We start from the raw sequence: 14582 nt of genomic DNA on the forward strand, positions 1-14582 counted from the left end.
TTTACAAATCTCAAACTGTATTGGTCACCCAATTATTTAAATAATATGACAATTTGTATTGTTTTAGATCCATAAAATAAAATATTAACTATATAAAATAGATAAAAGGTTAAAATATAAAACTTACAAGTTTTTTCAAAATTCATTTTAGTCCTCTAACTTTGTTTCGTTTATTTTAGTTATTTAAGTTTTAAATTTATTCAATTAAAGCATTTTCGTTACCTTTTGTTAAATTTTTTTGAAAAAAAAAATCTGAAAAATATTTTTCAACTATTAATTAAAATTTTTAATTTAAATAATTTAAAGAAAATTTTAAAAAATTGGAAAATTAATCACAACATATAACAAAAAATGATGGAAAATACTTAATTGAATAAACTTGAAAGTTAGAGGACTGAAATGAACAAAAAGTAAAGTTAAAAGATTAAAATAAATCTTGGTGAAACATAAAGGATTGATAATGAACAGGTCGAAAATTCCCCACCTCTTCTCACCCACATATGGACAAGAAATTTAAGAAACTATACATCTTTTAGTTAGTGCCCCAAAAAAAGTGATAAAATAAAATATAAAAAATCACCCTCTTTTCTTTCTTTTTTTTTTTTTTTCTTGTTTCTTAGGCATTTTCAACTTAAAGTAATTATAAATTTAAATAGGCATAGAAAATTTTCACCCTCCCTCATCCTTTTGTCATGATGGGCCCTGAATGAGGTGAATGGCATCCCACATAAGTGAGCATAAATTTTCTATAGCAATGCTCTTTGAACAATGAGCTAAACCCCTCTTTTACCCTAAAATTTGGGGAGTCAATTCCATCGTTAGAGCTCCAACAACCTAACTTGTGAGCAAATAATATTTGTAGTTAGGGTTGCAAACCTACCAAGTTGTTCATAGAAATCCTGGGCTTAGCTCTATAAAAAGCTTATTCATAGTTGTTTGTTTATAAACAAGCCAAGTTTGAACTTAAGTTTTAGACTTGTCTATAAACGAGTTGAGCCTAAGCCCCAAAAACAAAAACAAAAAGTTTACAAACTAGCTCTTAAATATTAAGGCTCAATATAAAACAAGTTGAGTCGAGGCTTGCTTCTAGGTTTGGTAATAACTTGATATGAGCTTGACAAATAAACTCATATCTTATTAAGCCTTTAATCAATGGGAAATGTTAACCAATACCTTTTAGGGCATTGGTTTTAAGAGTTATTTTTAGAAACATTTTATTGGAAAAATGATAAAATAATAAATGTTGTTGGCAATTTTTTATATTTCCTATAAAAGTGACGTCAAGACTTTCCTATTATAGTTTATTAACAATTGCCTTAAAAGTATCTATTAACATAACCCTTAATTAATTAGGAGTTGAGACCGCTCACCCAAACAAAATAAGCTTTGATATGACTTGATAATGTACTTGTGTTGGATCTCAAGTTCAAAGACTTGATATTGAGGTCGAGCTCAGCTTGAGTAATAAATCAAAGTGACCCAAGCCAAGTTCAACTTTTTAGACTTTATGATGAGCTCAAGCTTGATCATTGTTTGTAAACTTGGTTCAAGTTTGAGCTAAGCTTGACAATGAACTCAAACATTCACTACTCAACAAAATTCAATTTGTTTACACAGCCCTATTTGCAGTTGTTGGAGCCACTGTAGTTCTTCATCCTATTATTTTATACTCTTTTTCACCAACTTCCACTCTCACCCTCATTGGCACCACCTTCATAAAATCCTCAATTTAAAAGACGGGAAAATAAAACATGCAATCAACCAAATTTATTTGAATAAAAAATCCTTAGTCAAACAGAGAATCCTCAATCCTCGACCCATATGCACTTCAAAATGCAGAGGACTTAAAGAAATTCTCACTTTGAATGCATGGAAAAGAGGGGGAAAAAGGCATATGCACATGCATAAATATCAATTGCATTGAACTCTTTTAAGATATTACAACATAGATGTTTAGGCTAGAGATCCATATTCCATTTTGCCGTGGATGATAGGACAATACAGGAGGAAGAAAACTATGTCACTCTAGTGTATGGGGATCAGCAAAGAGCAGTAACAAAATATTTAAACAAGTGAAGATAAAAGAAGATCAGAAAGACATCTAGAGATTCAGAAATTACTTCAATTGTGAAGTCATGAATTCAATCTCTACGAAGCAACAGCTACTTCAGTTTTCTTTTTCTCTTCCTTCAGTTTCTTCCAGTTCTCAGCACTATCGATTATTTCCCCAGTCTTTATAAGGTAACGGACTCGTGTACCATCTTCAAGGATTTTATGACCCACCCGGCTTGCTACATTCTGTTCTTTTGAGTAGAGCATCACATTTGAGCTGTGGATAGGGGCTTCAATCTGCAACACCAAATTTAAAACATCTGTTTGTGACAGGACAACTAGCAAACAAGAACCGTATACCTCAATAAAAATTCAAACAAGAACCGTATATTTCAATAAAAATTCTAAAAGATATTCATTTGTGCTATCAATGTATTTCCTAACATGATTAGAAAATCAAAGTAATCAAGTAACCTTGAAATTCAAATACTTTGTTTCTTTCATTTACATGGTAGAATGTCATAGAGTATGACAATAACTAAATAAAATTAAACTGACGATTTTATGTTCCCAATAAAGGAATAAAAATAACCTTAAGAATCTGGCCAGGTTCATCCTCTCCTCTGCTCTTCACATGTTTTGTCTTTAAGTTTATCTCATTCACTACCACGGAGCTGTTATGCTTAAAGATCTTGGTAATTTCTCCAATTTTACCCTTATCACGCCCCGATATTACTTTCACTGTATCTCCCACCTTAACATGCATTTTGTGTAGGACTGGAAGGCTGTTTGGCTTACATTCCTTCCGCTCCCATCGTTTAAGCTGCCAGACAATTAAAAAAGAGACCCATAATTACATAAGATGACAACTCAATCCTGTAAACAAAAACAAATTATTTATAAGAGCAGCAAGAACAACAACAACCAAGTCACTATCCCAAAATTTTGTAGTTGACTATGAATCCTTAATAGACTTATCAAGGTTAGTCACATGAATTCTTTTTTTTCATTTTATTCTATCCAAAGTCGAGTCCTTTGCTACCAATAATGAAGTAACCAAATTTTACACTGGCCATCAACCTACAGTAAACCTCCTCCTTTCTCCAATGAAGGGATTGACTGTGAAAAAAATATAAGGCACTACGCACAGACAGAGAGTATTTATTAGAAACACAATATTTATGGTATGCCTATACCATGTAAAATTAAACCAAAATTTTATCTTAGTTTCACGAGAATAATAATTTTAATTTATTTTATGCATCTCCTTCCAATTCACCTTAAGGTTGCAATCAAGTAACTTCCCCAAAATGACTGAGTCGCACATAATGGATATAGTAGAGTTCTTCAAACAATTCTTTGTTCTTAGATTTTTTTTTTGGGGGGGTGGAACACACATCATATTTTATTTAAACAAAGGAAACAGTTTATCAACATGAAAATATAAGGATAGGACCTGTAATACTAACCCTCGCTACAATGAGACATGGCTTCTCTGACGGCTTGGCCTGCACGTAAAATCAACAGAAAAGATGTTATCAACGAATTCCAATTTTGGTGGGTGCAGTCAAATTCTGACTCTAAGATGAATGACAAAAAAGAAAGAAAAATCCTATGCTAATAGGAAGTCAATTAAGATGAACTCTAAATTATGATAGCAAAGAATATAGGATCTAGAATCACCAGAATGCATCATCTTTTCTTCTTCTTTTTTCTTGGGGAGGGGGGGGGGGGGGGGGGGGTTGTTTACCTTGAATGGGAAAGAAGAAAATTAAAGCATCCATATGTCATTTTTATATTGGACGAATTTTAGTTATAGGACTATTATACCCTAGCTTACGGGCAAGATTTAAGAAAAAGATGACAAATAAGAAATTATTACGGAATTTTAGCTTATCAACTTGTCAGGTTGAATCAAAGTCTTGCAAAATTCTCTCTTAATTTCCGGGAGGAATTTACACAAATGAGGATGAGATCTGAAAAATGATTAAAATCACTCAGCAATAAATAGATGACCTTTACTTTCAGTAAGCTAAGTTGCAAGCCTAGAGGGGATAAGCCACAGTTATATATTGAAGGAAAACTTTTGTGGCAGGATTAGAGTGTCCCTACTGAGCACAGACACAAAAATGTAGACACCATGACTTACCAGGGCTAAAAGTTTTCAAATTCAATTTAGCATGAACTTCTATTCACTAAACAGATTAAAAAATGGCGCAGCCACATCAATGAAGTTATATTTATACACTAAACTGGGGTAATGACTTCCACTTTATTAAGCCTGGGAAAGCAGACTTGAAGTCTACTACATATACTGATAATGGCACCTCGTCTATAAGGACCTAGCACCTTTGCATTCCCTCTTCTTTTTATTTTATATTTGATGCTAAAGCATATTCAAACCCCAAACCCCTTTGATGCATGTACCACCTACAGCCAAGGCTCAAGCACATTGGTATTCTTAGGAAGCAAAGACAGCACACAAAGATAAATGAACAATGCTCCAACTAAGAACACAATCCCTACTGACTAAAAATACTTCAAAATTTCCTAAATGGTTTATAGATTAGACTACAAGTTTTCTTCCTCCATGTAAAGCCTATCTTTTTGTTATTAGATTGGACTATCAAATATATTTACGAAACCCACCTGCAACCTATCAACAAAGAGCCCAAATATAATGAGAGAAAACCAAAAGAACAACTTCTTCCAATTGCAGAAGAACCCTTTGGGTACTATCCTCTTTTTCATTCTAGACAAACCTGTTTGAAATTTTTCTAGGATTCAGTTATTGAGAGAAGTTAAAGCAATCACTCCAACATCTAAATTTTAATTCATTTACAAAATAAGGTGAACACTACATTAATTTGTGCAAAACCCATAGATATCTATAAATCCAAGTATTACACAAAAAGTGACCACATGTGGGTTTTGAATCAAACACCAAACAAAGAACAGTTGCTCCAATTTGTGCTAGACCCACCTCAATGCAACCAACAAAGAACATAATGGATTAGCAATGCATGTATCTCCAAATTGTGACTTCAACTACCATGACATAATTAGTTAAAAGCCACAAAGCAAAACAAATTTGAGTAGTACAAAAATCTCCAACTTGTGAAAAAACCCATTAAGCTATTACCAGTAAAGAATCAAAACACGAGAGGAAAAGACATAATGGCAACTTCAATTGCCAGCATACAATGAGCTAAGAGAAACACAGTACAAAAAAAAAAAAACTGAGAAAAAGCTCCAAGTTGTGAAACACCCATTGTAATATGACCAACAAAAAACTATAATTTGAGAAGAAAATCATGGTGGAACTTCATATAGCAATGCACAACGAGTTTAAAAGCTACAAAGCACAATAAAATTGAGAAAACAAAAAAGGTTAGAGGATTTGTAGGATAAGGTACCGTGACTGGGTAGAGAGTAGGAGGAGAGAGGCGTTGGCCCAAGAAGGAATTGGAGGAGAGGGAAAGAGAGGTCATGGAGCTCTGAAGTGCAGCCATGGCTGCCATTTTTTTATGCTTCTTCTTTGTCTCACTGTGACTTTCGCTGATGATGAGGATGTATGGATAATAACAGATAGCTTTTCCTTGCAACTGGAAGAAGTGGAACAAGATTGTATACAAACGACGACGAATCTGGATATAGATTGGGTTTTAAGATGGGTTTTGTGGGTCTCCAAATTGGGCGGCTGGAATAACCCAACTCTTGCTCCCTTTCGGAGCCATTTTGACCCGCTTATCGGTCATTTTATATATACACTTAAATTAAATTAGAGTAACTTAGGTTAGATTAGAGTAAAATTTTATCTTGTATAAAAAATAAAAATTATTTTAAAAATATAAAATTTATAAATCGATGAATGAAATTTTAAATTTTAGGCTTGGTATTTTTGAATTTTTTTAATATAAAAAAATCTATCATAATTGATATTTTGAAATTTGATTAAAATATACAAGCCTCATCATACGCACTTTGCAAGTGCGATGAGGCCTGTTTTTTTTTTTTTTTTAGTTTGATATAATTTTTCAATTTGAATTTATATATTATTAGTGAGGTTACATAAGAAATGATTTTTATAAAACTAAAAATTAGGATTTGAAATAGAGTAAACTACTAGATTTAATGTGTGCTATTTTTTAGGAAAAAAATATATCAAATGTACATGAGATATGCTTAGATAGAAAGTGTGCTAATTTTTAAGAAAAAGTTTCTCTAGTAGTTTTTTTTTTTTTAATTTTTTTGAATTACAATTTTAACCTTATTTTTTATTTTATAAGAATAATGATTATGTAATTAAATTAGGGATATTTTTGACATTTTTCCTATGTTTTAAAAACCGGACCGGCCGGTCCGACCGGTTCAACCGGAAAAACCGGTGCAGTCCGGTCTGGTTATATGTCTCAAAACCGGTCAATAACCGGAAAACCGGTCAAAAACCGGGAAAAACCGGTCAAAACCGGAAATTTTGAAAAAAAAACGGTTTTATTCCCGGTTCGGTTTTTAAAACCATGCATTTTTCAGAGCCATAACTAACTTTTGAATCCTCTTAATATATAGAGATATAATGATTATCTTCTTATTTATTTATTTTTATTATTTTTTGTTTCTTAAGAGAGTATATTTATGAATACTATAATTTGTCTCACCCACCCTTAAAAGTTACCATTGCTTTAGAGTAAAATTTGTAGTGTTCTTTTGTATTAGAACCTCATTCATTCTCCTTTCATGTGAGTGCGTGTTTGTTTCTCAAAATAGTAAAAATAAATATTAATTATCATTTACATACTCACCTTAATAAAATAGATCAATGACCTTTTATATATATATATAAGGAGATCAGAATGTAATCCACAAATTTTTCAAAAATAGATACTACTAGTTTCTATGACTTGTGTTAAAATAAAAATGAAGAAAAAAAAATTAGCCCTTTTCATTTTGGATTAGCAATGCATGTTTCTCTCATCAACAGACAACAGTCATGAGTAAGGAAGATCATTTTTACCTCTCACTTTTAGTATTCCATTTTTCTTTATTAACCAATTTACTTAATGATTTTTTTATAATCCTTTTGTATTATGAAAAATTCAGTCATCTAGTATTTTGGCCCCAAAATTAGACTAATAAAAGGTAAAAATTATGAGTAGTTTCTTAAATGACAATCTTAGGTTCTCTAATATTTTTGAGTAAATTAGGCTCTCTAAATAATATCAATCATATGGCTGTATTAAACAATATAACACAAATAATATATCTTCTATTTAGCATAATTAAATTCAATTGTATCACTTTTGGTCAATTTAACCACAAGATTGAATTCTAAGATACAGTGCCTAAAAAGTTGTAACTAAGGGCACATTCAATACACAATAATGATGATAAGTTATGAATAAGATTGAGTGTTATAAAAGTTGTAATGGAATAAATATTTTGCATATGTGCAGTTATAATACAGGAACAGAATCCAAAATATGTATTTCACAATATGGTATAACAAGATTTGATGATAAAATTGAGTCATATTTCAATCAAATTTACTAAAGTGCTTACATAATTATTTTAATATTCTCGCTTAAAACTCAATTATGTATAACTTGATTCTCAAAAAAAATAATTACGTATAACTTAAATAATTGTATAATTGATATTAATGTCCTTTTATTCAAAACTAGTATGTAATCTCATACATATGTATGGGTACAATTAAAACAATCATAATTATACCGTTCAAATTATATATTTTCTTGAGAAGATGTCGAAATTATACATGGTATTAACTTACACATTTTTTAAATAGTACACTTCTAAAATATGTTTTCTCATATATATATATATATATAATTAAGAATTTAATTGAATTTAGACTCTTCAGTTTTTGAACTCAATAATTCACTTGCCACAAAAATTAAAAAATTAGATGGATGCAAAATTGGACTCCAATTGAATCCAATTTAGAATCTAATTAAATTTGGATTCTTCAATTTTTACACTCAATAATTCACTTGACATAAAAATTAAAAATTAGATAGGACACGTGGCGCGAAATTGAGAATCAAAATAAAATTTAATCGAGATTTTCCTAAACTTTGGCTTTTAATATATATATATATATATATATATATATATATATATATATATATATATATATTACTATTACTATCTAATTAGCTCACCCAGTGAAGTCTCCTGTCGACAAATAAAAGATTTAGAGTTTAATCTCTATCTACACCAAAAACCAATTGATCTCTTAACCTGATGATAAAGAATAATCATAGAACAAAAACTATAAGTTTGAAATACTATCGTATTTATAAATTAAAAGAAATACTATCTTAATATCTCCCCCTAAATTTTGAATTCTAATAAATAACAAATTCGCACGCTTGTAAAACATGATTATATATTAAACAAGTTTGATTTTTTTTTTTCTTTAAAACAAATACATGTTTCATAAAAAAAGGTAGTACATATATTAAATTTAAATTAATACATAAAGAAAATGAGTTTGCAATTTGTTTTTTTATATATATATATATTAAATTTAAAACTATAATGTACAATGATTATGGTATTATATTATTGCAATTAATATTTAAAAATGTTACTTTTTTATTATTAACAAAAAATTATCTTACAATATTATAGAGGAGCAATTATTTATTTATTTGAGAGAGTTCCAATCTTTTTTCTTTTTTTTTTTAAAAAAAACCTTATTTAAATTCCTTATAATGTTTACACCTAAAAAAAAATCCTTATAATGAAAACACGTCCAAATGAGTATTAGCTTGTTACAAATTTATAGCCATCCAATTCTAAGTATGTTCTTTCGTACTAAATATGCCGTAAGGTTTGACTGAGAAAAACAACCATCTACTCTATAATGAATGGACTGGTGGTGGTACTGGTGAATGATGAGAATTAGTCATCTCTCCCACAAGTAATTTATTTAGAGATTCGGCACCAAAAAAAAAAGTAATTTATTTAGAGAGAAAACTGAAGATAAGAACATCCTATCTTAAAAAGGTATGTTGTTTTAAAGAGGTTATCAGTTATCACAGTGAAACCTTAGGAGGGGGGTAATACTAGAGATAAGTATGATAATGATTGGGTTGACAAAGAGCCAATACCACTCCAAAATAAAAGAGGCAAGAAGCTATTTCCTTCATTTTCATTTCTGAAGTATGAATTTACAAACATAAAGATGTGTCGTGTCATATTAGCGAACATACATAGAGAAAGAGGAGAGAGAGAGAGAGAGAGAGAGGGGTGGAGGGGGCAAAAGCTAGGAAGCACAGACAGACATGAGTACCTACAAGACATGGCAATACAAGCAATTTCTGAAAAATTATAACATGACACAAGAAGATACAACACTGGTAAGACACCGGTATGGCACTACAAATGTAGTGTCTATGCTTCCTAGGGAAAAAGACAACTATCAACTATGTTGCACAAAATTCATGAAACACTGATCTGAATCCTAAGTCACTCGAGAGTAAATCAGAACTACAACAGATCTGCTAGCCTTTGAACTCTTTTTAGACTGGATATACAGCAAGAAGCAAAACCAAGAAACCAAGGAACAAAACAAATTAACAAATGAACAAACCATCGTCTATAGTTCATAGGTGTCAACTGTGCTATCCATAGATTCCTCTCTCCGGTGTTCAGAGATTGGAGACCTGGTTTCTAGTTGGTCAACATCAATGGAGACTTCATCTGCTGTGGCAGATAGAGAATTTTTGTGATGTTTCCTATTGTGTCTCAACTTAACGATCCTCGAAAGCACCTGCACAACATCCCTCATTGAAGGTCGTTTTCTTGGGGCACGGTTGATGCATTTGTATGCAAGAGTTGCCACTTCATTGAGTTCTTGCACATCAAATTTCCCTTCCAGGTGGGAATCCACAATTTCCTCCCATCCAACTTTTCCCTCAATATTCATTGCTGCCTATTCATCAAACAAGAAATTGCATTAAAATAGCAAGCATACGTGACTGCGACCAGGTCAACAATTATGCAACACAAGCCAACAATGATCCTTTTTCTTTGTGTAACTAAAATTTTCCATCTGGGATTGGATAAAACAATTGTGACCTTTGGCCTTAACTGCAAAACTCATCTTCAGCCATTCTTTAACATTTGGTGCGCCTTCACTTATTCTAGTATTTTATTATGACAAACACAATAGAGGAATCATAAATATCATTCAAAACTTCATGGTATGACCCCTGCACTTCCAGTATCACACTTTTTTTCTAAGTAAAATAACTATATTAAACATAGGAGGAAGCTCATATACATATTGTATTAAAGCTACTCAAAAAGTATTACAATCTACTTCCAGTATTACATTCCTATATTGCTTTATTTGCATTAATACCCAGAGAGAGAGAGAGAGAGCTTACGAGCTCAACATATTCCATGAGACCCTGTTGAGGATTTCTGCCAGCAATAAGTTCAAAGAGCAACACTCCAAAACTGTATACATCACTTTTCTTAGTGAAAGCCTTTGTGGATATATACTCAGGATCAAGATACCCAAAAGTACCCCGTACATTAACTGCGTGTTTGTCCACCATCTCTTCTCTTGAAAGCCCAAAATCAGCAACCTGCATGTTCCAGCACAAAAAGCTACAACAATATAAGAGGCAACCTAACCAATTATTGCTAATAGATTCGTATCTTCAGAAAAGTTTTATTTCAAACAATCCAAAACTCAGGAACATCTATCAAGGGCTTAAATATAAAGGTCCTCTTCAAATAGCAAAATAATTACAATCTTTGAAAGTAAAGATAATCAAAAATCATGAAAAGAGACATACCCTGGCTCTCATGGACTGATCCAACAGAATATTGGAAGATTTAATATCACGGTGTATTACAGGAGGAACTGCCTGAAGTGATAGTATAGGTAATAAGAAATAAGCACCTTAAATAAATCATATACATGTACAGGTGTTCTCACAAAAAGACAGATATCCATCATTTAGTAGACATAAGAATTACCCCATCATGAAGATACTCCAAACCCCTTGCAATATCCAAAGATATATGAACTCTTAAATCCCAGTCCAATGGTTCATGCTTTTCACCTGCATAAAGAAGAAAATTATTATGTTTATTACTAAATATATGAATAAAACAATAAAATGCAGAGAGTTATTCTAGCACAAGGTTAGTTCAATGCGCTGATACACTATGAAAGAATGACTCAAGTCACGGGAAGGAAAAAAAAATGGTCAAGGAAGACCAAAAAATTCAGTCATGCCAGAGACATACAAATTATGCATTTGTAGAAACTCAATACAGCTGAGTAATATCGTTAAGATGATAGGCTGCTTACTGTACAAATGCGAAGCCAAGCTGCCTTTATTCATATAGACATATAAAAGCATATGCTGGCCTTTTTCTGCACAATATCCAACCAAATTCACAAGATTCCGGTGATGCAACCTTCCCAATAACATAACCTGAGAATGATTAGAAGGGAGGTTAAAACTGATGAAACTGTTTTAAGAACAGAAAAATATTACATAAAGAAATCAGTTACATGTCAATGAATGGCAACTAAGACACATTCAAATTGGTGGTTGTTTACACAAAGGAAAAAGGAATAGTTTTTTATTGAAGGATGGAATAATCTCATACATGTTTATAAGCAGCTAATTTCTGGGAGGATTTTGTTTATTAGTTTTCCTGATAGTTATTACATTGTCTCACTTTCCTGATTGGCTGATCATTGAGCTCCCATACTCTACCAAATTTTCCCACCAACTTTATTTTGTAGACAAATATATGCTGTTCGGTACATGAAATAAAATATATATATATATATATATATCATCCACTAAAAATCACTACCTCTGTCTGGAACTCTTTTTCCCCTTGTTTAGAATCAGTTGCAAGCACTTTAACAGCCACTGTCTCACCACTTGACATCTGAGCTCTGTAAACAGGACCAAATGCACCTTGTCCTATTAAAGTTGTGAAATTACGGGTTGCTTTCTGCAGATCCCTGCATGAAAACCATTAAGCCAAAATTAATTAAAAAGGGGAGAAAATGAAAGCTCAAAGAAACCTAGATGTGGAGAACAGCTACTACTTGTTTATAAAGCAAGTGGCCGTGAATTGTATTAATAGCCACCAAAACTCAAAAAAAGCACATCTCAAAATGAAAAATCTAATAATCGTTGGAATGATGTAACATGGATTTTACTCATGAAAAATTCTAACCAATTCTCTTGATTGTTGACAGATTATCATCAAATCGTTTTTTTTTTTTTTAAGATTCTAATACTGGAAAGATATGATAGGTCTCCACTGAGCATAGTCAACATTTTCACAAATTGTATAAAGTTGCACCTTTTCAGGGGCACAAAAATAAGATAATATGAGGCCAAAATGCCACTTCTATATTTACAATTAATCATTGCTAAAAATCTGAAGACATATATAGATATAATAATGATAAGAAACTATTTCATCCAAAACCATGGTGCATGGATGCAGAAAGTGCAAAGGAAAGCATACTTATAAGGATACTCGAGTATTCCAGATGCTGAGACCACATTGCTCCTCCTGAATCCATCAAGCCATAAGGACCTGCCATTACGTCCAGACTTCACAGGAGATTCCGGACCAATGGTTGAGTCAGATAATATAGTACAAGAATCAGCACCATTTGTACGGATAGGGATAGCTGCTGCTCTCCTCGAACTGCTATTCCCTATCTGTGAGCGCTTCCTATGGTACCTAATACAAAACAGTGCAAAAATAGCCAAAACCACTCCAATCACCACGCCTATGGAAATCCCAATAATCAACCCCGATGACTCCCCTTTCATCTCCTCTTCAGTGCTTCAATACTCCCTATTCAATTGTCCAATCCATTGACCAACCTGCATATTGGCCCAACAATGTTTCAACAAAACTAAGTCGATAAAGAAAACTGAACCACTAGAATTCCTATCCTACTACTCAATCCATGAAGCTAAAAACTAAGAAGTCAACTTATAGATCAACTGTTCAATATTCATAGCCACCCAAGAAGTCAAATAGAGATTTCAACAACAAATGCACAGAAATATGCCAAAAGAACATTCTATTAAAACAACCCAGAAAAAGTCTTAATGCACAATTCAACACAAGCACACAATGACAACAACGTAGAAGACCCAATTGAGATTTCAGATTTGATTAAAATACAATTATCTTTCCAATTAGTTTCGATTTGACTTTGTTACCATATAAACTATTTTTTTTTTTTTAAAGGGTATTAATCAATTAGCAATATTTGACTTGTACGCCACAAACTACCTCATTTCTGCTCTGAATTTATTAAATTCGATTAGAACGAGAAACCCCATCTGGCACCAATAGATATTTTACTAAGTAAAAATTTAAATATAGAGCAGAGGATCAAGATCACAACATAGAAAAATGGTTAAAGAATGAAATATACAATTGCTTTGTAAAAACAGACTAGCATTTGATCAAGCTCAGGAACACTTTTCTTTTCTTTTTTGGTTTTGTTTTCGTTTCTTTTCTTCAAGTCAGCTTCTTCTTTTTTTCCTCAGCAACCAAACAGAGCTCAAGAAAAACCAAACAATCAATGAATCAAGAAAAAAAAAATGAATCGACCCCAGAAGCCAAAAACCAAAAGCAAAGAGAAATTGCAAAAAAAAGGAAATAAAACATGTTTGGAAAAACAGACAGTGTAAAACAGTAACTGCATTGACAGAAGGGACAGTGATTATTTCCACGTTACCTGTTGAATCGACATCGGTTGAGGCAGTTACTTACATGTTTTCTGAAAGTGAAAGTGATTTTTCAGTGACTTTTGTTTTTTTAAGAGAAAGAAAGGAATATATGTTTGTTTGATCAGAGAAGAGAAGAAAAGAGAGAACCAGATACGAACTTCTATTTCTTTGTTTTCATAATGTTTGGAAGCAAGAAGAAAATGGAAACACTAATGCTAAGTACTTCGAGAAAACCAAAAAGAAGCAAGTTGTTGTGGGAAATTGATTTTAATAAAGGAAAAGTATTTCCAAGAAATGTGTGACAAAAAGCAGAGTGGTGTATAAATGTGTGAAGTGGGTTTTTATTTCCCTGCGTTTTAAAATTCCGTGAGTCGCCGTTGGCTGTAATAATTAAAAAAAAACGCGCCTCGAGGTGGGTTTTTTCAGGTGTTCCCAAAATGACCTCGGTTTACGTAATATATGACCAATATGCCCCGATGAAATGGTGGGATTTTGGGATTTTTCAATTTCTTTTGTCTAATAGTCTACTCTTACTATAAATTATATAACAATATATATATATATATATATATATGATTTATTAATTAATTTTAAAAAAATTGTGAGAAAAAAAAAGTAATTGATTTTTTTAAACTTTTTTTTTATAATTTTCACGAAAATGATATGAAAATTTTCTAAAAAATGTTATGTTTAATAGGTTTTTTTTAAAGACAATAGTTAATAAACTATATTAGAAAAATTTTAACACCATTTTTCTCA

General features: G+C 31.8%; 2 protein-coding genes across 3 annotated transcripts; both read right to left on the bottom strand.

Annotated features, from left to right (window-relative positions):
- Positions 1–1901: 1901 nt before the first annotated feature.
- On the bottom strand, positions 1902–5787 carry LOC142640748 (large ribosomal subunit protein uL24c). Of its 2 annotated transcripts, XM_075814986.1 has the most exons (4): positions 5469–5787; positions 3522–3560; positions 2645–2875; positions 1902–2349 (listed from the first exon to the last, which is right to left on the bottom strand). In XM_075814986.1, exons 1-4 carry the CDS (start codon positions 5571–5573, stop codon positions 2149–2151), a joined length of 576 nt encoding a protein of 191 aa, XP_075671101.1. In that variant the 5' UTR covers positions 5574–5787; the 3' UTR covers positions 1902–2148. The 2 variants fall into 2 exon arrangements, with proteins under 2 accessions (XP_075671101.1, XP_075671102.1); XM_075814987.1 differs by lacking the exon at positions 3522–3560 and having other exon boundaries at positions 5469–5695.
- A 3416-nt stretch (positions 5788–9203) lies between these two features.
- Positions 9204–14138, bottom strand: LOC142638014 (calcium/calmodulin-regulated receptor-like kinase 1). Its single transcript, XM_075812000.1, has 8 exons — positions 13832–14138; positions 12595–12962; positions 11926–12079; positions 11408–11534; positions 11071–11156; positions 10887–10958; positions 10470–10673; positions 9204–10012 (listed from the first exon to the last, which is right to left on the bottom strand). The coding sequence occupies exons 2-8, from the start codon at positions 12906–12908 to the stop codon at positions 9677–9679; spliced, it is 1293 nt and encodes a 430-aa protein (XP_075668115.1). The 5' UTR covers positions 12909–12962; positions 13832–14138; the 3' UTR covers positions 9204–9676.
- Positions 14139–14582: the final 444 nt, after the last annotated feature.

This window comes from Castanea sativa, chromosome 6 (genome assembly GCF_040712315.1).
Source record: "Castanea sativa cultivar Marrone di Chiusa Pesio chromosome 6, ASM4071231v1".
Classification (NCBI taxonomy): Eukaryota; Viridiplantae; Streptophyta; class Magnoliopsida; order Fagales; family Fagaceae; genus Castanea; species Castanea sativa.

What these genes read in the sequence shown, in the direction of transcription:
- LOC142640748 (XM_075814986.1), bottom strand. Translation starts at nt 5,573, where the DNA reads ATGGCAGCCATGGCTGCACTTCAGAGCTCCATGACCTCTCTTTCCCTC. An exon ending in CATGTCTCATTGTAGCGAGG is followed by an intron (nt 2,876 to 3,521) that starts GTTAGTATTACA and finishes ATTGTCTGGCAG; the next exon opens with CTTAAACGATGGGAGCGGAA. An exon ending in AACCTGGCCAGATTCTTAAG is followed by an intron (nt 2,350 to 2,644) that starts GTTATTTTTATT and finishes TTGGTGTTGCAG; the next exon opens with ATTGAAGCCCCTATCCACAG.
- LOC142638014 (XM_075812000.1), bottom strand. Translation starts at nt 12,908, where the DNA reads ATGAAAGGGGAGTCATCGGGGTTGATTATTGGGATTTCCATAGGCGTG. An exon ending in ATCAGTCCATGAGAGCCAGG is followed by an intron (nt 10,674 to 10,886) that starts GTATGTCTCTTT and finishes TGGAACATGCAG; the next exon opens with GTTGCTGATTTTGGGCTTTC. An exon ending in TCATGGAATATGTTGAGCTC is followed by an intron (nt 10,013 to 10,469) that starts GTAAGCTCTCTC and finishes TTTGATGAATAG; the next exon opens with GCAGCAATGAATATTGAGGG.